The following is a 23,528-nucleotide window of genomic DNA, read 5'->3' as shown; positions in this document are numbered from 1 at the left end:
CCCCCAATATTTTAAAGGGGTTGTTCAACTTTTACACTGATGTAGAGAAATTCGGATACAATTTGCAAGCAATACAAAGTAGCAATAACAATACATTTGTAGCCTTTCGAAGCATTTGTTTTTATAGATAGGGTAAGTGACCTCCATTTGAAAGCTGTAAAGGGTCAGAAGAAGAAGGTAGATAATTGAAAACTATAAATAAATAAAAAAATGAAGGCCAATTAAAAAGGTTCTTAGAATTAGCCATGCTATAACATACTAAAAGTTTACTTAAATGTGATCCACCCCTTTAAGAATAATAGTAGGGGTACATTCATATTCCCACTGGAATAGCAGTAACTCAAAATTTTGCTGCACTACTTCTATATGGCAAATCATGAACCTGTGACTTTGTACAGGTAAGGGACCTGTTATCCAGAATGCCTGGGACCTGTGGTTTTCTCTCTCTGTAATCTGTGATCTCCATAACTCGTCTAATAAATTATCAATTAAACATTAATTAAACCCAATAGGATTATTTTGCTTCCAATAAGGATTAAAACGGGTTCACCTTTAGTATGTTATTCTAAGCAACTTTTCAATTGGTCTTGTTTTGTATTTTATCGTTTTTTAATTATTTGGCTTTTTTCTTCTGACTCTTCCCAGCTTTCAAATCGGGGTCACTGACCCCATTTAAAAAACAAATGCCCTGTAAGTCTATACATTTATGGTTATTGCTTCTTTCTATTACTCATCTTTCTATTCAGTCCTCTCCTATTCATAGTCCAGTCTCTTCTTCAAATCAGTGCATGGTTGCTAGGGTAATCTAGACTTGACCAACCAGATTGCTGAAATTGCAAACTGTTGAGATGCTGAATAAAAAGCTAAATAATAAAAAATGAAAGCCATTTGAAAAGCGTTTAAGAATATCACTCTTTCCATCATACATTAATTTAAAATGAACAATCCCTTTAATTATATCTTAGCTGGGATCAAGTACAAGATACTGTTTTATTATCACATAGAAAAGTAAAATCATTTTTAAAACATAAATTATTTGATTAAAATGGAGTCTATTTGAGCTGGCCATCCAGATTTCTAACATGCTCCCAATAATGGCTCCAGGACCTGTACTGTAAGTGGCTGTTAGTTCTGCCAAAATGAAAAGCAATAAAAATATTAGCAACATTCTTTTAAACTGGTACCATTGTGAAAATACCAATATGTATGCGAAATCCTGCAGAAAGAAACCCCCAGACTTTGATACCATAAAGGGACAAACAGGAAAAAAAATTAACATTTCCTTCAATAACACTTAGGGGCAGATTTACTAAGCTCGAGTGAATAGTTCGAATCCAAAAATATTCGAATTTCAAAGTCATTTTTTTGGGTGATGAAGTAAAAATCGTTCGACCATTCGATAATTGAAGTACTGTCTCTTTAAAAAATCCTTCGACTCAATACTTCGGCCAAATAAAAGCTACCGAATTGAATGTTAGCCTATGGGGACATCGTAGATAGGTTTTGGGCATTTTTAAAGATCGAATAAAAAGCATTCGATTGATCGCTTAAAATCGTTTTGATCCGAACGATTTTAATTCCTTTTTGCGCTAAAATCCTTTGAATTCGAATTTGAGGGTTTTTTAACCCTTGAAATTCGACCCTTGATAAATCTGCCCCGTAGGGGCCCATTTACTAAATCTAAAATTATTTTGGCTGAGAATTTTAGAGGAAAATTCAAATTATTAGAGAATTATACCCCAAAGCTGCTAAAAATCCAAATCCGAAAATATTAAATCTCAAACCTGTCGGGGGCATGTAGAAGTCAACGGCAGATGTCTCTAAAGTTGTTTTTTGAAATGCTGATCTGCTCTGGATAATTAGATAAAGTCGAGTTTTCGTGACAACACTTCGATAGTAGTCACTTGCACAATTCGATTTGACAAATTTATTGCGACGTTTTATTCGCTCCAACTTTTATAAATGAGTTCAGTTCATGGATGGGAGTTAGGTGGGTTTTGTTTTAATTAAAAAAATTGCATTGTATTAAATAACCCCCTTAGTATTTAAAAGGAGATAATGAAAAAAAAAAAAAGAAGCATCTCTGTGACCTGTACTTTGCTTTTGCATGTAGTTGGGTGTTAATCATCAGAGCATGTATAGGAGCAAAAGTTCATTTGCACAATTCTGCATCCATTTTACACTTTGCACTTGCATTCATATATGAGCATCATCATCCTCAATGCTGCAACCAAAAAAACATCTCTTGCTTTGTGACCCCTGGAGGCTTTCCTGGGATCAGCCATGTCTGAAGCAGAGGATAATATAATAAATGATGAAAAGTTTTACAAGGTCACACAACAAAATGACCTGCTCTTATCAAGGGTAAACGTATACCTTAGAATTAATGGTCAAGGCTTAAAAAAAGACAACCAGGGTCAGATTGTTGCCAGTGTAAATGCCTTGTAATATCACAGAGCTAAAGATACAGTAAGAGTGACACCATTTATTCATTTATTATGGCATATTTCTTTCCAGTGAGCTAAGAAAATAACTTTATAATTGTGATTTCCTAGATACTATCATGCCCTACAAATAAATGGACTGTTGTTGTATATATTATTTCTTACCAATATCTACTGTGTCCATGTTTTAGAAAGGAACCAATGCAAAACTGTTTGTTCAGTATAATATTTCTTTAAGGGGCTCCTGTAGCATCAGCTTTTCCTGCAGAATTGGGCTTAGTACAAGGGAATACCTAATTCATGTATCTCCCTATAAAGACAAAACCCAGACTTGAGGCATACATCTTAAAGGGATACTGTCATGGGAAACAATTTTTTTTTTCAAAATGAATCAGTTAATAGTGCTGCTCCAGCAGAATTCTGCACTGAAATCCATTTCTCAAAAGAGCAAACAGATTTTTTTATATTCAATTTTGAAATCTGACATGGGGCTAGACATATTGTCAATTTCCCAGCTGCCCCAAGTCATGTGACTTGTGCTCTGATAAACTTCAATCACTCTTTACTGCTGTACTGCAAGTTGGAGTGATATCACCCCCCTCCCTTTTCCCCCCCTGCAGCCAAATAAAAGAACAATGGGAAGGTAACCAGATAACAGCTCCCTAACACAAGATAACAGCTGCCTGGTAGATCTAAGAACAACACTCAATAGTAAAAACCCATGTCCCACTGAGACACATTCAGTTACATTGAGAAGGAAAAACAGCAGCCTGCCAGAAAGCATTTCTCTCCTAAAGTGCAGGCACAAGTCACATGACCAGGGGGAACTGGGAAATTAACAAAATGTCTAGCCCCATGTCAGATTTCAAAATTGAATATAACAAAATCTGTTTGCTCTTTTGAGAATTGGATTTCAGTGCAGAATTCTGCTGGAGTAGCACTATTAAGTGGTGCGTTTTGAAAAAAACATGTTTTCCGATGACAGGATCCCTTTAAATGGGGATTCGCCTTCATTAGCAAAACTGTAAGAACATATACAACATTGCCCTAAAACCCCCAGAAATGTGTTAAAACTTTCCATAACCTGACAAATTTGTAAAATGGATGTGGTATTTAGGGGGCGTGGACAGAAAAAGGTTGTCGTGTGGCAGAACTTTTTGTCCCTCTTTCTAATCTTTAAATATTGGGAGGGATGCTTTAGAAAAATGTAGTTAGAAGGCGCTCACCCAAAATAAGAAATGTGAGGTGCTAATCCACCAGAGGCGACCCATTAAAGTCTCCAAAAATGATAATAATCAAAAATAAAGAGGGAGGGTTGCACACTTTGCTTCAAAAAAGTAAAAAACATTTTATTATATCCAAGCATTGCATAATAAAGTAACTAGCCCTGCGCGTTTCGACCACCAAGTGGTAGTGATGGGCAAATTTATTCGCCAGGAGAGAATTTGCAGCAAATTTGCGCGTTTCGCCACCAGCGTATAAATTCGCAAGTTTGCCGGCAACAATTTTGACGTCGGCATCAATTAAACAGATGCCCATTGACTTCAATGCTCGTCAAATATCGCCGGCGTCAAAATTCGCATTTTGCAAATTTTTCATCAGTTTCGGGAAATTCGTGAATTCCGTGGCAAAGCGAAATGGGAGAAATTCGCCCATCACTACCAGGCGAAATACAGTATAAAAAAGGCAAGAGGAGGTATAGTTAAGTAAGAGTAAAACTGCAACATGTGTCCATAGGAGGAAGAACACAAAAGGAAAATAAATGTATGCATTGCACAGATATTAATATTTTATCAGGCAAGTCCATATGGAATATTAAAAGCAATGAATGAATAATTTCATTGAAATGGAGTCTATGGGAGACGGCCTTCCCGTAATCATATAGATTAATGTAAAGTTAGTGCAGTCTCAACTTGCTTATGTTAATACCAGAAAGCTTAGCTAGCACCCATCAATTAATTATATTAGGTTGTAGAAGTTTATTCTACTAATGCTACTTCCATTGCTTCCTTTCTTTTAGGACACGTTCACATAACGGACTTTAATGTAGCCACAATTGTGAAAGGATCAGAAAAAGCTTCATCAATGGCTGGAACAAAGCCTTACATGGGTAAGTACAGAATACTGTTGTGTTGTGCTTTGTACATAGTGACACAATATTACATGGGGAGGTGTGTGTTATTACTTTGTTAATTTCACATACTGAATCTAGCTGAGCACAAAATGACTGTAAATGCAGATGATACAGGCTGCCCTAGATATCTCCTGCATGGGGGAAACAAATTGATAAAAATAGCTGCTTTGGAGGACAAATGATAAATGAATTGCAGCAATATTCACCAAAATACCCATGGCCTATGCAGTATAAAAAATGTCCTATTTTTAAGGCACAGCATGTGAAATAGGCACAGCCGCAGCTGATGTGAAGTCAGATCCATAGGACTTGCCTCTAAAACTGTGGCTGGCCATATACAAGAACATCGGCTTGTTTGGTGAGGTCATCAAATGAGCAGATCGCTCCCTAGATGTTGACCCAAATTGGGTTGTTTTCATTTTTTTAGCCCCACCACAGGCTAAGGGTAAAATGACATAGTTGAGCGAAACGCCGACAGTGAATAAATTCGCAAAAACGCCCGCTAAAATTCGCCCTGAAAAAATTTAAAAACAGGCGCCGGCGTCAATACAACGGGCTCTGGTGTCAAAAATGGGCGCCGGCGTCAAAAAGGAGAAACCGGCGCAGTTTCGCGAATTTCGCTAATTTTCCTGCGAAAAAATCATAGGAACATGCCCATATCAAGGAGATGCTGCATGCCAAATAGTTTCCAGTAAAAGCCCCCCTCAAAGCCGCCCCTGCTAAATTATCTTCTGCGTTGTTTCAGTGACGCTGGGCTGGGGGCGAAGTGATCCTTCCATAGGCTGCAGTCCTGTTTTAATTTGTAATTAGCCTATGGAAGGATCGCTCTGCCCCCGGCCCAGCGTCACTGAAACAACGCAGATAATTTAGCAGTGTCGGAGGGTCGGGTTAACGAAGGTTCGCGGGGCTGGGGACGGCATTGGGTGGGGGGCTTTTAGAGTAAACTAGTCGGTGTGCAGCACCTCTTTGATATGGACACGTTCCTATGATTTTTATAGGAACGTGTCGGTATACCTTTAATATTAAATAGTCTCAGGATTTTTTTTGCCTCCAATATGGATTAATTATATTTTAGTTTGGATCAAGTACAAGGCAGTGTTTTATTATTACAGAGAAAAAGGAAATACTTTTTTTTTCAAATTTGGATTATTTCATTAAAATGGGAGGTGGCCTTCCCTGTAATTCTGAGCTTCCTGGATAACAGTTTCCAAATGGCAGATTCCATACCTGTATCTGTGGTGGGTAGCTGTGTGTTGATCAGTAGCATCGAGACCTTAACTCCAATAGTTTTGTACTTTCTCATTCACCCAATCATTTTTTTGGGTGATACAATGAAAGGGTGAACATGATGGACAAGTGTCTTTTTCAAGGTAAATCAGCTATATAATTAAAGGGGAAGTAAAGTCTAAAATAGAATAAGGCTAGAAATCTGCGGCCAGGTGACAACCCTAGGCAGACTGCACTGGGTCCTGTGTTGTCATGTAATCTAATCTGTGGATTTTATAGTTTTTGTATTGTTTAATACAAACTTTCTCCTACTCTGCAGAACCAGTGATTGCAGCAAAATAATCCTCCAAATAGAATCCCAGTTTATCTGTTTAAATCTGGCTCCATTATCTTTGACCCTTCAGCTGGAGTTGGAAACAGTAAAGGGGCTGTAGAGGCAAAAATAAAATCCAATACAAATCTCTACATAGTCGGCGACTGCTCTGCTTGAGTTCTGCATGGCTGGGAAGTAAGGCGGGGGCTCCCCCTGCTGTTCATAAGTATGATTGTTTCCCTGCAGAGCAGTTAGGGACCATCTGACAATTTCTATCCACAGCAGTAAATGAAGGGAGAATTACACTGTATACAGTCAGGTTTCTTATTAAAACGGTACACATTTTTTAATTAAAGTATATTGGAGATAGGTTCTTTTTCATTAAAGAAAGCAAAAATGGGATTTTATTTTTTTTTTTGCCTTCACATGCCTTTTAATGTGAAACCTCCTTTCTCCTTGTCTCAAGACATGCCATTGGATTATCAAAGAATTTATTGCATGATCTTCTTATAGTACAGTGATCCCCAACCAGTAGCTCGTGAGCAACATGTTGCTCTCCAACCCCTTCAATGTTGTTCCCAGTGGCCTAAAAGCAGGTGCTTATTTTTGAATTCCAAGCTTCAAAGCAAGTTTTAGTTGAATAAAAACTTATAGTACCAAGTAGAGTCTCCTGTAGGCTGCCAGTCCACATAGGGGCTACTAAATAGCCAATCACAGCCCTTATTTGGCACCTCAAGGGACTTTTTCATGTTTATGTTGTTCCCCAACTCTTTTTATATTTGAATGTGGTTCACAGTTAAAAAAGGTTGGGGACCCCTGTTATAATATAGTATATTTATACTTTGGGATCCAATTCCATTAAGTGGTTCTTCTCCGGTGCAACGTGCCCAATCTATCTTCAACTTAAACCCTTTATTTACTTTAGAATACAGTAGGGTTTTGGTCTGCAGTACATAACAAGACACATATGTTGTAGTGTTGCGGGTATTAAAAACAATGTCTTGGTCAGTTTCCCATCCCCATTTGTGGTCCCAGTTTTTCTGCATTGACAGGAACCCTCTTTCCTGAATCTGTCTAGTTTGTAGTTAATTCTGTATAGACTCTGAACTTTTTCTTCTACTCATACATTGTGGATTCATTTTCTTAGATATCTGCCAGTTCAATTCCTCTCCAGACAGTAGGATTTATGGTCTCTGCCCTCGCATGATCCAATTATGCTGAAGGATCGAACAAGATTACATTGTACAGGTTGTTTCTGTTGGGAGGGGGCGTAGTTGACAGTGTTATGGAGACTGGTTTACATTATCATTAAATGCTTCATACAAACGTTCTGCATGCGTTAGAATATTCATACTGCATTCTCCTTGGTCAGATTTTATATTTAGCAAACACGCCATTTCGCTGCAGCTGCCCATACACCACATTATGAGCCATTTTTGCTCAGTTTGATTTTTGAGTACAAGGGGAGATCGGTTTTATGTTCACGAGTAATAATTCGGTATTTTATGCGTGAAGGACAGGCAATGTTTTTACTTTGAATGTAAACAAAAGGCTTTGCTTTGTGTTCAGTAAGTGCATTTGTTGTTTTATTTTACATTTGCAGACGTTTTTGGCATTTTATCCTTGCACAGAGGAATCCTCATGCGATTATTTCTATTTCCTTTACGTTACGTCTTGTTTTATGACTGCCATTCTTTATACACTTTCCAATCAGGGCAGATGTCTAATAGATCGAACCAATATCTGTGTCTGTTTATCAGAATGTGTTTGACTTGTGGGAGTTGAAAACCACTCTGGCCTATGTGTTGTCGCTCGTCATCATTACTGTGCTATAAAAATGACAGTATTGATAAATCAGACAACTAGCCTTTATTTAAAAGCTCATTAAAATGTTATCCTCCGTCGCTTGCTGATTTAACTATGGGAGAGAAAGCGATAAGAGGGCTCATTTGGGGTTGCACAAGAAAATACATGCAGTCATTCCATACATCAAAGCTCCCTGCACTTCCTTATAGTTGTACTTGCACCAGTGCATTCGCCCTGCCTCCTTTTCCAAGTGGCGCCCAAATGCGCCTATTGATGCAGGAGAACCCATGAGCTCCTGCACCTTCAAACTGGCAGTTGGCAGTAATTCCAGGATTTCCACAGCAACCGCAGGGTCTGCTTCGTCTGTAGTTAAGCCCCTGCCATACTGTACCTGTACATTATAACGCTCAGGGCAGGCAGCCTCCATTTCATTTATTGCAGAAGCAGTGCTTTGTTATGCATGAGGTACTGGGGGTTTTCATTAAAATAAATAATGCACACAACTATTAGACATCAGCTTGGTTTTCATGACCTAAATAAAAGAAACTCAACCTGCAGCTCCCCTGCCTTTATATAGTTATGGACCTCTGACATCTAATATCCATATCATTTACAGCTAGGTATGCATTATTCCTTATTTATATCTAAATGTTTTGTTTCTAAACACAGATCTAAGAAGCAAGACTCGGTCTCTCTGATGTGCCGAGTGAGGAAAGCTGCTTTTACACAACTAACAAATATAGTCCACATCTTTGCAGGCTAAATATGCGACGTTATTTGCCTCAGAGCCAGATTAACAGATGCCACGTCTGCTATTTTTAGATATTCACTTGAAAAAATGATTTAAAAAAAATGCTCAGTAAGGCACATAGAATGAAACATATACTATCCGACTATATCCAGCCCTCTTTTATCCATTTAGGTGGATAGGCATGTTAATCGAATACTTCTTAGGGTCAGACATTAGGATTTGGAACACTAGACTTTTTGATTCTTTGCAGTCATGATCAAACCCTGTTAGTCACTGTGTGTTTCCTTTACAATTGGTACCAATAAGAAACAGCATGATTCACCCTGCAGCAAAGTGAAAAGTCTGGAGCTACCCACAGGGATTCCCATTCCTATCAATAGGAAGCAATCCACAGCGAGCGGCGGCAGCAGAAGATGGTTTTGGGTGGGTGGGGCTAAAAGAATCAAAACTGTCAGCGCGCGCAGCAAGCCGCGGCAATTTTAGCCACGCCCCTTTTGGTCACTCTCTTTGGACTCCACCCACTTTCCGTGACCTTTCACTGAATTTTCAGAAAAATCAAACCATAGCAGTGGGGGCAAAATTTGCTTAAAGTCTGGCACTGTATTAACACCACATGTACAATTTTTACTGAGAGTTGTGAATGCTGCACTACAAGCACATTATGGGGGAAAAAGATTCTGGCACCTAAAGTACATTACATGCAGAGACTGAGGTACTCAAAAGACATACAAATGAGCAGTAGATACTAATCTACCAATAACATAATAAAGAGAAGGCACTAGAAGCACTATAAAGAACATTATATGGTAAGAAGCAGAGGGCACTGGCACACCAAATACATACATAGAGAGCAATGGACAATTCCACTATGAGCAGTAAGATATAGAGAATGCTGGCAGGCCAAGCACAATATACTTCTAGCTGATACAAAGGAAGGAGAACAACCCCTTCTAAAGCTTCTCCAATTTGCTTCAAAACATTCTTCCTGACTCCAAGATGCAATTGGACCATTTTCTGGTTTAAACTTGTACTAAGATCTTTAACCCTGTATTTTCTGTATACCCCCTGCCCAGAAAGCAGGATGGCACAGTTTCATGTATAAATACCCCTAGAACTCATAGCAGATTGGCAACTTAATTTTTAAATCCCCCAGAATTCATAGCAGAATGGCAATTCCATGTATAAATACCCCCAGAACTTATATCAAGTTGGCACTGTCGCAATTCCATGTATAAATGCCCACACCCCTCTAGACCAGCTTTGTTTTTGCAGTGGCGTGGTCTCCGTCCGGCCACGGGGGAAGCAGGGGGAGTCGTGGGTCCTGATGCAATTGCACTCCCTGCTCCCCCGTAGTTACTTCACCACTGCTAAGTTCGGCTCCTCTTCCAGGCTCCATCTTTGGGCAGGCAGGGCTTCCATTAAAGGCACAGACACCAGCAAAAAAAAGAACGCAAAAACAAAATTGTAATAAAAAACATGAGGAGGAAAATTCTGGGGGGGGGCTTCGTCCCTGTAGCCCCCCGGTTCCGACGCCTATGACAGTCAGTAATGGATATTTTGACACCAGTTTTGCTCACAGGTTCCTAAGCATAAATCTCAGGAGAAAAGCCTGGGGAGAAAAGAAGCACACTACCATGTTTCTTACCATTCCCATGCATCCCTCAGCAGACATGCACATGTACATTACATGAGTTCTTCAAAATATTTGATCTCCTGAGCATGTAGACTTCTCTGCTTTAGGGACAACTGGGAAAGGTAAGAAACATGGCAGGGCAGTGCTATGTCTTATTTCCTCAAGGTCAGTGCATTTTTTTTCCTAAAAGGAGCACAGACCTGGGGAAAAATCTTAGCAACTGAATCAGTTGAACCAATTGAACCAATATGTTAGCAGCCCCACAGTGCATTTGCCTTCCTTTGTCATACTGGCAATACAACTGTCTGGGCATGTATGTTTCCTCTTGGACTTTGGGCAGACTACTCTGTGTGTCTGTTGGATTGCAATCTATGCCCCATTTGTAATAAATAAATAACCTCATAGCAACCAATAAGCTGTTTGCTTTTGAACAAGTGACCAGCAAATTCTATCTGCTGATTGGTTGCTATGGGTTACTGCTCCTGCAAATTAAGTGCCTTTTATTGCATAACCCCCTTTGTGTCGTTTGTTCCAGAATTCCAGTATGATTGCACCAGCCAGAATCAGGCACAACATAAAGAGTGGAGTGATTGCTTGCAATTTAGCTCGTTCAGCAGCCCATTCCCATAGCTGCAACATAAAAAGAAGCCTTGTACTTACTTTCTAGTCAGTGCCCCTGGTAGAAGTGGTTCCCTTGGGTAGGCGAGTGCGGCCCCTTGCCTATTATGCAGAAAAATAATACAGCAGGTGCTTTGTGTATAGCACAAAAAAGTGCACCTAGTTATGCCTTGATAGTAAATGAGCACTGTGTGAAACAAAGTAAATAAAAAGTCTCTCTAGGTGTGTGGATTTTGTATTATAATGTATTTTTCCCTTTAAAAAACAGAATGCAAGAGTTATTGTGACTTTTATAATGTCAGCAATCCCTTTTCTTGCTGCAGAGAAGCCTTTTGTTCGTGGGCATATAGAAAGGGATGTTCTTTTTCTTTCTTTTCTTTTTTGGCGAATTTTATTGAGTCAGAAACTCTTCAGCCATTTGTTGTCGGGAAAAGGTCAAGGTCTGTGAATGGTGCCGTGGGATTCCTTTCTAGAGCAACGCTATTGATTGAAATCATAAAACAGCGAAGGCCTTTTAAAATTCAGATAACACGCTGTGAGACCAGAGTGAATCATTTGATTTGCAGGTTCGGGTTGTTTATATCTTTTTGACAGGAATATGCCCTTGATTTTTAGTGATGGGTGGCACAGTTGGTTGAATATAGAATGGAAATTAAAAGAAAGTGATCTTGTTTTTTTCCCCCACTTTTTTTTCCCGATGTGGGACTGACCTTTATTTTCCAGTCATTTTTGTTTTTTACGTGCAGCATATGCTCGTCTGATTTAACAGATGATGATTAATGATAGTCACAATCACGGCTTGCCAATAACATCAGTTACGTACTCTGTGGGATTGTGCATGAATGAAGGAACATTTTTTATTGCAGATGTAGGTAACATGCGGCCAGTGATAGTCACCAGGTACACAGAATATTTAAAGAGGTGTTTTACATGGGCCAACTAAGGCCACCGAAGATGCCATTGTGTCATATGAAGGTTTAAGTGATCCCTGGGATAAATTAGTGTTCTTTAAAGGAGAACTAAAGCTTAACTAAAGTGCTAAAAATGTTGTACATTATGTTTTGGGCTTCTGTACCAGCCCAAGGCAACCACAGCCCTTTAGCAGTAAAGATCTGTGTCTCCAAAGATGCCCCAGTAGCTCCCCATATTCTTTTCTGCTGATTCACTGCACATGCTCTGTGCTGCTGTCACTTACTGTGCTTAGGGACCCACTCACAATATACAGTACACATAGAAATGTCACAATATAAGGCTGATTAGTTATTAATACAGATAATTTCTACATGGCAGCACAGAAACCAGTGCAATTAGCATCAGAATTTAATAATCAGCCCTGTAGCATCAGCTTATATTACAGACCAACCTCATTTTCAGCTAAATAATTAGTGACGAGCCCTAAGCTTAGCTTCTCAACAGCTGCTCAGAGCCCACTGAGCATGTGAGTGTCACAGACACTTTCCAAGATGGTGACCCCCTGTGACAAGTTTGAAGTCCTGAATCATTGCTGCTATTGACAAGCTGAAACTTTAAGCTGGTGCAATAAGTTCTGTATCCTACCTCCCAACTGTCCCTTTTACGGAGGGACAGTCTCTCTTTTGACAGCTCAACCCGCAGTCCCTCATTTGTACTGGAAAGTCCCTCTTTTCTCTGCACTGAACAGCCAGAAAAAGAGAAAGTTTCTCACTAATTGGCTTTTAGCAGAGAGCCCAGAACAGGTAACGGGTGCAAATAAGATACTTTGTAACAATTTTGAGACACAAAAACACAGTTTAGATAAGGAGAAATATTTTCAAACTTTCATAACCTGCCAAATTTTGTAAAACAAACATGGTAATTAGGGGGTGTGACCACAGAAAGGGGTGTGGTCAAAAAGTTGCTACATGCGGAAAAAAAATTTGTGTCCCTCTTTTTACTTCCAAAATGTTGGGAGGTATGCTGTATATAAGATATGGCACTTTTAGCCATATTAATGTTTAGGGTTTTCTTCTCCTTTAAGGCACTTAGCACTTCCAAAAATGCCATAAGGTACCATTAGGGAATGGCACAGAAAGTAGACAATAAATAACCCACTGTGCCCTCTGAACTGAACTGTTTGAGTTTTGATGCAGTAAAGCTGACCATATTTTCTGGAACTTGAGGTAGGCAGCACCCTAGGGTAGTCGTCTCCAAACTGTGGGATGCCCCCACTGGAGCGGCTTAAAGCAGTGGCATGATGGGTTAAGCTGGCAGGATAGTAAGGGCAGATTAATAAAGGGTTGAAGTTCGAAGTAATGGGAGTTTTTTTGAACTTCCATAACTTTGAAATTCGAATAAAAAAAGACCAATCGAAATTTATCAAAAAATAAAAGTTTTTTTTTGGCTGAATAGGTCCGTTTTCGATTGTGTTCAAATGATACGAATCGAACTAGCAGCGCATTTGATCGAATACGATTCTAAGTTTTTCCCAAAAAAACTTTGATTTTTCAAAGTCCACCAATTGACTCCAAATAGGTTCTAGGAGGTCCCCCATAGGCTAAAACATCAATTCGGCAGGTTTTAGATGGTGAATGGTCGAAGTTGAATTTTTAAAGACAGTACATGATATATTTCGATATTCGAATTTTCGAATTTGGACTATTCCCTAGTCGAAGTACACAAAAATTAGCTCAAAATTAGAATTTTCACTTCGACCATTGATAAATCTGCCCCTTATTGTGAACATTAGGAAGAATGGCCATTTGCTGTTGTAGATACACATAAAGGTCCAGCTTGAAGGTAAATATGTATGTATTTGCTGTTCTGTATATTCTTAGAACTATGCATGAATGGCTGATACACTGATATTTTCCTATATTTGTACACATGTCATAAACTAAGGGACCATGAAAGAAGTCGGGACCTTCAAAGGATTTATTTGATCTAAAGTTGAACCTGAAACAAGAGAGCAAAATTCCAGAAAATATACTTATTCTTCTTTATTCCTGTAGATTAAACGTATAATTGGCCTTTTCTACTGGAAGTTTTAAAGGAAAAAATTAAATATGCAAAATATGAAATTTAAAATTTTAAAAAATCTACCGGAAGCAGCAAGGTTTCTTTATTTATCATAGCACAGGTAAGATCAGACACTAGTTAACAACTAGAATTTTCATTTCAATAACGCAGCCCTTAGCTCCCTCGTTCTGGGGATTTCCAGGACTTATTGTTAAGCCATGTGTTCAGCAATGAAAAAAATATTTCCGGGCCATTGTTTTAATTACCCTTTTCCTGGCAGTAGAAGAATAATGTGTCTTCTCTTTCTAAATGTTTAACGCCTCCAGATTGACTGGCTTGCTTTCTAGATGACCCCTGTGTCAGAGCGGTGACAGGTTTACCCGAACATGTCAACACCATCAGCCTTTTATGACTGTTATCAAGAGAGTCTGAATGGCAGTTCACATGATTACATGTCAGGAATGAATTGCCGATTGAGCTGTATGGCCAAGTGCTCCATTCAATAGGTTATATGAGGATGGATGTAATAAAATTTCTATATAAATAAAAAATCAAGCTAGCTGAGTTTCAGAAAGGTATTTAACCACCAGCAGGCCATAAATAATCCAGAGCACTAGAGAGGGTTGTTATCAAATGGCAGCTGCTAATATAAATGCTGGAAGAATTTAGTGCAACTCACACTCCGTAATTGATGACGGTAGGGACTTTCCCGGGAAACCATACCATGGGATAATTGAAAACAGACATTACTGCAGGTTAGATGAATAGGGATCTTAATGTACAGTCTGGTACTTAGAACTTGGCATGGAGTTTCACTTGAAGCTTTAACTGGTAGCTAGTGATGGGTGAATTCACGGCGAATTTGGAGAACTTCCAGCGAAATTCACAAAACTGGCGGAAAATTAGCGAAACAACGATTTTACCGCGGGCAACAAATCGGCGGGTCAAAATGGGCAACTGATAAGTTTGCTGCGAATTCGCGCCTGGCGAATAAATTCACCCATCACTACTGGTAGCATATTTTAAGTCACACATATGGAAAAAAAAAACCTGTTGCCTATTATGGAACCTATTATACTGTAATGTGAATATCCAAGGCAAGAAATATTTGGGGTCTAAAAAGAATCTGAGTGAGGATGCAAGACATTCCTTTGTCCATAACTACAAAGCCTAAAGAGATAAATGTTTTCAGCAAATTGTCTGGCCTGAAAAAAAGAATGGGTCCATTAGTAATTTTCTAGCACACTAGCAAATTGATCAAGACAAATTATAGGACCTCTACACTAAATAATTAAAATGTTACAAAATATGCTATATTTAGGAGCCGATTCACTAACTTCAAGTGAAGGATTCAAAGTAAAAAAACTTCGAATTTCGAAGGGTTTTTTGGGCTACTTTGACCATCGAATGGGCTACTTCGACCTTCGACTACGAATTCGAATCGAACTATTCAAACTAAAAATCGTTCGACTATTCGACCATTCGATAGTCGAAGTACTGTCTCTTTAAGAAAAAACTTCGACCCCCTAGTTCGCCATCTAAAAGCTACCGAAGTCAATGTTAGCCTATGGGGAAGGTCCCCATAGGCTTTCCTAAATTTTTTTGGTCGAAGGATAATCCTTCGATCGTTGGATTAAAATCCTTCGAATCGTTCGATTCGAAGGATTTTATCGTTCGATCGAAGGATTATTCCTTCAATCGTTCGATCACACTATTTGCGCTAAAATCCTTCGACTACGATATTTGAAGTCGAAGGATTTTAATTCCCAGTCGAATATCGAGGGTTAATTAACCCTCGATATTCGACCCTTTGTGAATCGGCCCCTTAATGTGCAGGCTCACTCTGTAGGAGCTTTGGTCCAAGTTTTGCCTTAAGTATATAAAAATCATGAATATTCAATATTTCTCAGCTTGAAGTTTATAGGCCTGTAAATTTGCTATAGGTGGTAGGAAACTTTTGGAGGGGGTAATAAGGGATAAGATACTTGAATATATTACAAATCATAATACTGTAATTTGTGCTGGTATTGTTCTATGCGTAATTTGGGATGGGCAAAATATGTTGCCATGTTTCGCTTCAAACAATCCTAGACTCTAATGTATACTAAAAAAAAAGTTACGCCATTTGAAAAAAGTTGTGCTGTGAACACCCCATTGACTTGCATTTGTTTTGGCAAATTGTTTGCCATTTCACAGATTTTCAGCAAAACAAAATTAGTTAGATTTACTCATGCTTAGTATTTGATTGTGCAGGCCTAATGACATTATTTTTTATGAGGAGGTGAGCAGGAACCTAGATTCTGAGATGACAGTGGATGTGATCCACTTTTAAGTTGCTAAAGCGTTTCTTTAAGGAATATTGGCCTGAAACATGATATTGTACTTGGATAGAGAAGTGGCTGAAGAATAAATTGTGAGTATAGGGGTTAATTTAAAATGGTTGAACGTAATGGCATTTTGCCATGTTTAACCTAAATTAACTATGTAACTATGTAAAGCTGTAACAATAACAGTACCTCATGGCAACATCATCATGGATAAACATGTTTGTGTATGTTCTCTCTATATCATCAGTGGTTTCCTCCGGCTAATTTTGGCTTCTCCTATAGTCCAAACATGTAAAATTGTTTGTAAATAAAATTGGGAAATTAGATTGTTTGCTCTAGTGGAGCAGACACTGATATGAATGATAACAAACAATGCTTTGTAAACATGCTATATAGATTGTAAGTGGGATGGTTAGAGAATAACTTTATATAGTGTATCCCCTACTGTAAAATATAAGGATAGTAGAAATCACTGAGTAGTTTCATTACTATATAAATGGAGGAGGCTGTAGGTTGAGTGCTTTTATACAGGTCATAGAACTCCAAGGTTACTTCTAATATCCTCCGATTTTACAAAGGGGGTACATTATTTATTATAATACAAGTTTAATCACTTGCTGGATATTTATGGCTCTTGGTTATTATACATTATGGGGCTGGTGTATCAAAGTTCGATTTCAAATTTTTAGGGGCAGATTTATCAAGGGTCGAAGTGAAATAGAGGGAATTTTTGAAGTTAAAAAATTCGAAATTTGAAGTAATTTTTGGTTACTTCGACCATTGGATAGGCTACTATGACTTCGACCTTCGATTCGAAGTAAAATCGTTCGACTATTCGACCATTCGATAATCGAAGTACTGTCTCTTTAAAAAAAACGTTGACTTCAATACTTCACCAACTTAAACCTGTCGAATTGCTGTTTAGCCTATGGGGGACCTCCTGTGTGTTTTGCTAAGTTTTTTTAAGTCAAAGGATTTTTTGGGAAAATTGTACGATAAAATCGTTCCAATCATTAAATTCGAAGTACGATCATACGATCGGAATACGACCGTATGATGTATAAAATCCTCCGACTTCGAATGTTGGAGGATTCTATTTGATGGTCAAATTTCGACATTTTTTCTACTTCAAAATTTGACCCTTGATAAATCTGCCCCTTACTGTGATTTGAACTTTTTGGAGCTAAAACTCACAAATTCGAAATGACTATGTTTTTCGTTTTTTTGAGCTAAAACCCACAAATTCATAATTATTGTGATTTCAGTTTTTTTTTAGCTAAAACTCAGAAATTCTATTAAGCGTTTCAAAAACTCCAATATTAGAGCTTTATTAAACACCCAAAACTAAACCATTTAAAATCTGCCAAGTTAATGTAGAAGTCAGTAGGAATTGTCCTAGGCAAATTTTAAGAAATTTTTCCAATCTAACATTTTTCAGTTTTTGAGATTTATTGAGCACTTGTAGACCCATTGAAAATGATGAGTAGAATGCAAATTTGATGCATTCTAGTTTTTCTTCACAGATTCTTCTTCAAGATTGTAATTCTATAATAAATAAACAAACGTTTGATTCTGGTAGAATTTCAAGTTTATCACAAAAAAACTCTAAAATTCCCACAAATTTTAGCATCAGTTTCCCCAAACAAATTGTCCTGTTTACGGTTTCTTCAGTGCATTATTCTTGACATATGCTGATCCTTAATGTTTTAGCTCCAGAGGTGTTTCAGTCTTTCATGGAGGCTGGGCCTGGATACTCCTATCCCGTAGACTGGTGGTCGTTGGGAATCACAGCATATGAACTCCTGAGAGGTTGGGTAAGAATTTGTATATTATATTTCCATTTAAAATCTAGCCACACTAATGTATATTTCTAGAACAACCATCAGTCTTTATTCTTTTTTTTTCCATTAAAATAATGTTGTAGTAGTTGTAAACCGAAGCAGCACATGCAAATAACATAGCTGTTATTCCTTCCTAAACACTGGGCTGTCCCCTAGACTGTCCCCAAGAGACACCAGTCTTGGAAGTAAGCTCACTTAAGTATGTTGGTACAAGAAGTAATTATTAAACAGGGTTAAAGGAAGTTGATTTCCCTTCATCTTAAGAATGTATGTAATGGTAAGATTACTCCTAAACCAGTGTAATACTTTATGAAGACACATAATATATTGGGCACCGCCGCACCAGTGGTTTCTATACAACAGAGAGGCAGAGCCACATATATGACAATGTTGCTCAATAACAATTCTAGTACAATCAATGCACAATGTAGTAAAAAAATCCATAGGCTATGCCTCAACCTCCCTGGGCACTCCTGTATAACGTCCTACTTACTTCAGGGCACTGTAGTTATGCCATCAGGGTACTAACCCCACTACCAATTTTTGGTGGATTTTAATGCATCTTATCTATTAAACCCTGTTTGTCTTATATTTCTGGTGGAACAAATACTCAATCATTCTTATACATAGGATGCCGATCCCAACTAATACTTTCATTGAGTTTTGCTATCTGAGGTTCTGACAGACACTCACCTTTGATCCTGGTGGAGATCCAAAATAATAGACTCATCAATGCCTTGAAAATACTCAAGAAGAACCCATTTTCTTACTTTTTGTACACGATCCTGACCCCTTCCTAGAAATACTCCACATCACTAGCAGGACTTCAGTAAACTAAACTCTCCTTTTTCTTGTTCCAAAGGGAAACAGGAAGCTCCACTACCTTTCAGGGGGGACTAAATAGGTACATACTCTGCTATGAATACCCCTTTTTATTGTGTCCCTACACCAGCAATATCTGAAAAATATGAAATTCAGCATCTGTTTTTCTGCATGAAGATGGAGAACCATAACCTACTTTCATCCTTCCAAGCTGCTACTATAATTACCAGGCCGTTTAGAAATGCAGGTTACCCGTTCTATTTTCTGAAATAATGAGAGAGTTATTATAATGTAGCAGTAAATAACCCAGGTACAATCTTAATCACAAATACAAGGTGGCTATAAAAATTAGAAACTGCCAGAATTTGATGAGTTTGTTTACATTGTTAAGATAATGACTTGTATTTCTGATAAATTAGCTTGTTCTCTTCTTCCAATACTTGCACTGTAATGATAATGTTTGTTGTTATTTTGTCCGGCTTTGAATGCGTGTGCAGAATGCAAATATGAAATGGAATAAAAAAGCATTAAATCAAGTATTCTCTGCATAAGCGCTACAATGGGAATGTCTTTTGCAAAGTGGCACTTCACTCTCAGAAAAATCCAAGTTAATCCAAATAATTGATTTCATATGTAGCTGTAAAAGTCTAAGAGAAAAAAAGATAAGACATTTTGCATGAAACAGTGCAGAGAGAGAGTTTGGAATCTCACTGTCACATTAAACTCATTTAGATTCTTGTAAAGACTCCCAGTATTATTCCTATAAACCATACAAGTTTATATAATTTGCCTAATAGAAAGGCCAAAGAGGCTTCCATAAGTTGCAGGGCCCCCATATGGCTACAACAGGTAGAAAATAAGAAGTCGGGTCAAGAGACAGAATCCGGCCAGAACAGAATACGCGCAGAAGCCATTGAGCCTGTTTGGTGGTGAGGATCATGGAAAAAGTGAGAACTTGGGGGTTATTTATTAAGTTCCGAATACCTGATATCTGAAAACTTTAAAAAAAATCAGAATTTTTGGGATTTATTAAAGTCTTAACCCGAAAACCCGGCATCTCAAAGCTCTCGGGGTCCTGTATTAGTCAATGGGGAAGGTCCCAGTGTCTGTGCTGCTGTCAGTAACGATATTCAATGATTTTGGGGATTTTGGGCCAAAAAAGGTCTGAAGTTTGCCAGAAACTATTTTTTTGAATGATAAATAAGGTCCATTCGGGAATTCAGAGTTTTTTTTATTAGAAATACTGAGATAAATTCGGAGCTTGATAAATAACCCCCTTGGTCTACATAGTCCATTGTGTCTAGAGATCATTGTTGCAACTAAATAACACTGCCTTTGTATATAAGCAAAATTGCGCTGAGGCTTTAGATGTCCTGCAAAATAAAATCAAGGTGTAACACAAGAACATTTCCATTTCTCACAGAGGCCTTATGAAATTCATTCAACGACGCCAATCGATGATATACTCAACATGTTCAAAATAGAAAGAGTCCATTACTCGTCCACTTGGTGCAAAGACATGGTGGAACTACTGAAAAAGGTAATACCAGTTTGTATAAGTCATCTTATAGGAGAGAGTATTTATCATTTTCCTTTCACTTACTGTATTTATTTTAGCCACGGCATCAATTAACTTGGTGTTCAGCATCTAGACTTGAGACTTAAGTATCTTCACTATAGGTTCTTTAGGTGCAGTGCTACTGTATAAGCTTTAAGAATTACTGCTCTCTCATATACTACATGCTAAGAGAGCTTGTGACAATGCAAAAAATCTGTAATTCTAAAGCTGAAAGTACTGTACCCCATGGGGTCATGGTTATTGGATCACACCATGATGAACACCGACATTCACATTCATGGCACAGAAGCACCATTTTGTCTTATGCAATGAAACAAAGTTTAGACTGCCCTAAAAATACTGCAGCTCATTATAGAGATTAGAGAGTTAAAAATGTAAGATGTCAGAAAATAACGGCTTGGTATCACTAGTGGCCACTTGCCAAACACTGAAGCCCGTGCCAGTTTAAAAATCGTGTCCTTGGATTTATGTTTTTGCTGGTAGTAATGAGCAGCAGTGATCGAGTCTATTATTACATAAAAATGGAGTTTAATGTAATAAAAAAAAACAACTTGCTGTGATATTCGCTATTAAACGGAACTGCCGGGGAGAAAATAGCTTAATATATCTGACCTTTCATCAGAAATACCTGCCTTTATTGCTCTCTGTATCTGTAATGTTTGTGCATCCAGGCTGTTCTCTGTAATACACAGTTAGAGGATATTGATGAGCACAAATCTAACATTTATATAACAAGCATCTGCTAAACTCATCTTAAAATGTACATTAAGAGCTTATGGATGGACATAAACATAACACTTATCTGCCGAGCCTTTGCTGACTTCTGTAAGTTACAGATAACTTGTTGTTTGAGAAAAGAAAATGATGGCAATTAAGATGGGAATGGGATGATATCAGTTATCGGGGTTTTAACGTTTCCAAATAAAAATTCAAGAAGCTTTGTGGCCCAATTTATTGATACCCCAGACTGTGCCCATGATACATTTTTCTGTAGAAACACTGCACGCAGGGCCGCCATCAGAAATCTCAGGGCCCCATACGACAAAATTTCCTGAGCCCCCTGGGCTGCGCCCACCACAAGCCCCACCTACAGGTCCGCCCTCCCCACCCCACAGGTCCACCCCCACCACACAAGTAAAAAAAAACACATTGGTGGCTAGGGTTCCCACATGTTAATAAAAAATATTTGTGGTCAGAGCCCCCCCATAAAAAACATTTGTGGACAGGGCCCCCCTTTAAAAAAAACATTTGTGGTTAGGGCCCCCCATAAAAAAACATTTGTTGTCAGGGTCCCCCATTAAAAAATATTGGTGACTAGGACCCCACATGGGAAAAAAAATTGGGAGCCAGGGGGCCCCCACCACGTTATAGGAAAATTGGTGGCCAGGATCCCCCTTAAACCGATGGACAGAAGATACCACCCCCTGTGCTCCCGCCCTGCCTTCCTGAAGTCGCAGCTCTCAGAAAGCAGGGGGGCCCGGCTAATCAAGTAAGTGCGGCGTGGCTGGGCCCCCTTTACTCTCAGGCCCCCTACAACACTCCCCCCTGTCCACCCCCTGATGGCGGCCCTGACTGCATTGTATACAGGTATATTCCACCCATTTTGCTGTTGTTTCTGTTGCAGTAAAAAGTTGGCTAACGTCAGAATAAAGTCCAAATGATGTCATAGGCTAAAACCTTGCAAAAAAAAAAAGAAGAAAAATCTGTTATATTTGGTGAAATATACCAATCTTCTAATCATGTAGAAAACCCTCTGTACTGATATTTTGAGGCCCCATATTTTATTGGTTTAAGCTCAGAGGTACAAAGCAATGGTGCAGCTTCTGTTCTCTTTCAATAGAAGAGTCTATATGGAGAGACAAGGGTTGGGCTTCCTAGACAATTTGGCCAAACCTTGAAGGGAATTGTGGGGCTCTGGCCTTGGTTAAGTGATCCAATATGGTGAATATTTTTTAAAATTTAGTTTAAATGATAAACCAAGTGCATTGGATGGCTACACTGATACATGGAATAACTTAGATCATGGGATCTTTCATGTAAAGAGCAGTTATGAGCAATGAGCAAATATAGCTACCTGGATGCTGGAGATCTGGAGGGCTGATGGCTGCCAAACCCAATTATAAGATAGATGGATTAAATATAAATATAATAATATGTAAGGATCAGTTTTCAGGATTAAATGCAGTAATTACACATTATTCTCATTTTATCACAGCTCCTTACTAAAGACCCAGATTGCCGGTATTCAAGCCTGTCGGACATGCAGAGCTCGCCCCACCTCTCCGATATTAACTGGGACGCCGTTTTGGACAAATCGCTCAAGGCCAGCTTTGTTCCGAATGTAAGTTTTAAGCCAAGTGCAATTGCTTCCCTTTGATGTAATCGCAAAGTGATCACCATCCTCCAACAAAAATCTGAACTGGCATTGTGAAATTGAATTTCTCTGTATAAGTGCAACCTGCTGGGCTTCAGAAGTCCCATCCGGAACCACCGCTGTAACTCATAGATATGGGGATATTATTCTTCCCAGAAAACATTCTATTGTCAGAATGGAACTTCTTGCTTTTTTACTTTCTTTTTTTGTTTACGACAATCTTTTTTTTGGTAACTGTGCAAAATTGCAGAAAAATTTCTAAAGACTATTAGTATGACTTTCTCATTTTCTCATACATATCTCATATAGATATGGGATCTCTTATCCAAAAACCTGATGCTGGAATGGGATCTGTTAACCGGAAACCTGTTTTCCAGAAAGCAACGAATTAAGGAAAGGCCGTCTCCCAAAGACTCCATTTTATTGAAATAATCCAAATTTTTATAGGAAACATATAGGATATATTAAAAAACCTTAATTTTGTAGGCAATTATGAGTAATATATGGTGTTGCTTTTACGTGGTGTTAAAAATTAATATCTTTAAAAATAGCCCCTTTATTGGAGCTCCCTATAGATGTTCACTGGTCCCTGGCTCTGTTTTAAATGAGGGGTGGGCGTGTCCCTGCTAGAAGAACAGTAGGAGGGGAACAGCCAATCACAGCCCTGCAGTCACACAAGCACAGGC

The 23,528-nt window shown here is 38.5% G+C and overlaps 1 protein-coding gene across 1 annotated transcript in view; it reads left to right on the top strand.

Moving 5' to 3' along the window:
* Positions 1-23,528, top strand: part of stk32b.L (serine/threonine kinase 32B L homeolog) — a 107,635-nt gene that overhangs the window by 55,767 nt on the left and 28,340 nt on the right. The window contains exons 6-9 of the mRNA XM_018228591.2: positions 4,465-4,554; positions 17,937-18,040; positions 20,313-20,429; positions 22,684-22,809. Of these exons, the coding sequence (XP_018084080.1) occupies positions 4,465-4,554; positions 17,937-18,040; positions 20,313-20,429; positions 22,684-22,809 (437 nt within the window). The remainder of the gene's footprint in view (positions 1-4,464; positions 4,555-17,936; positions 18,041-20,312; positions 20,430-22,683; positions 22,810-23,528) is intronic.

This window comes from Xenopus laevis, chromosome 1L, assembly GCF_017654675.1.
Source record: "Xenopus laevis strain J_2021 chromosome 1L, Xenopus_laevis_v10.1, whole genome shotgun sequence".
Classification (NCBI taxonomy): domain Eukaryota; kingdom Metazoa; phylum Chordata; class Amphibia; order Anura; family Pipidae; genus Xenopus; species Xenopus laevis.
Note: the sequence above shows the minus strand (reverse complement) of the source record. Positions and strands in the feature narration are given on the sequence as shown.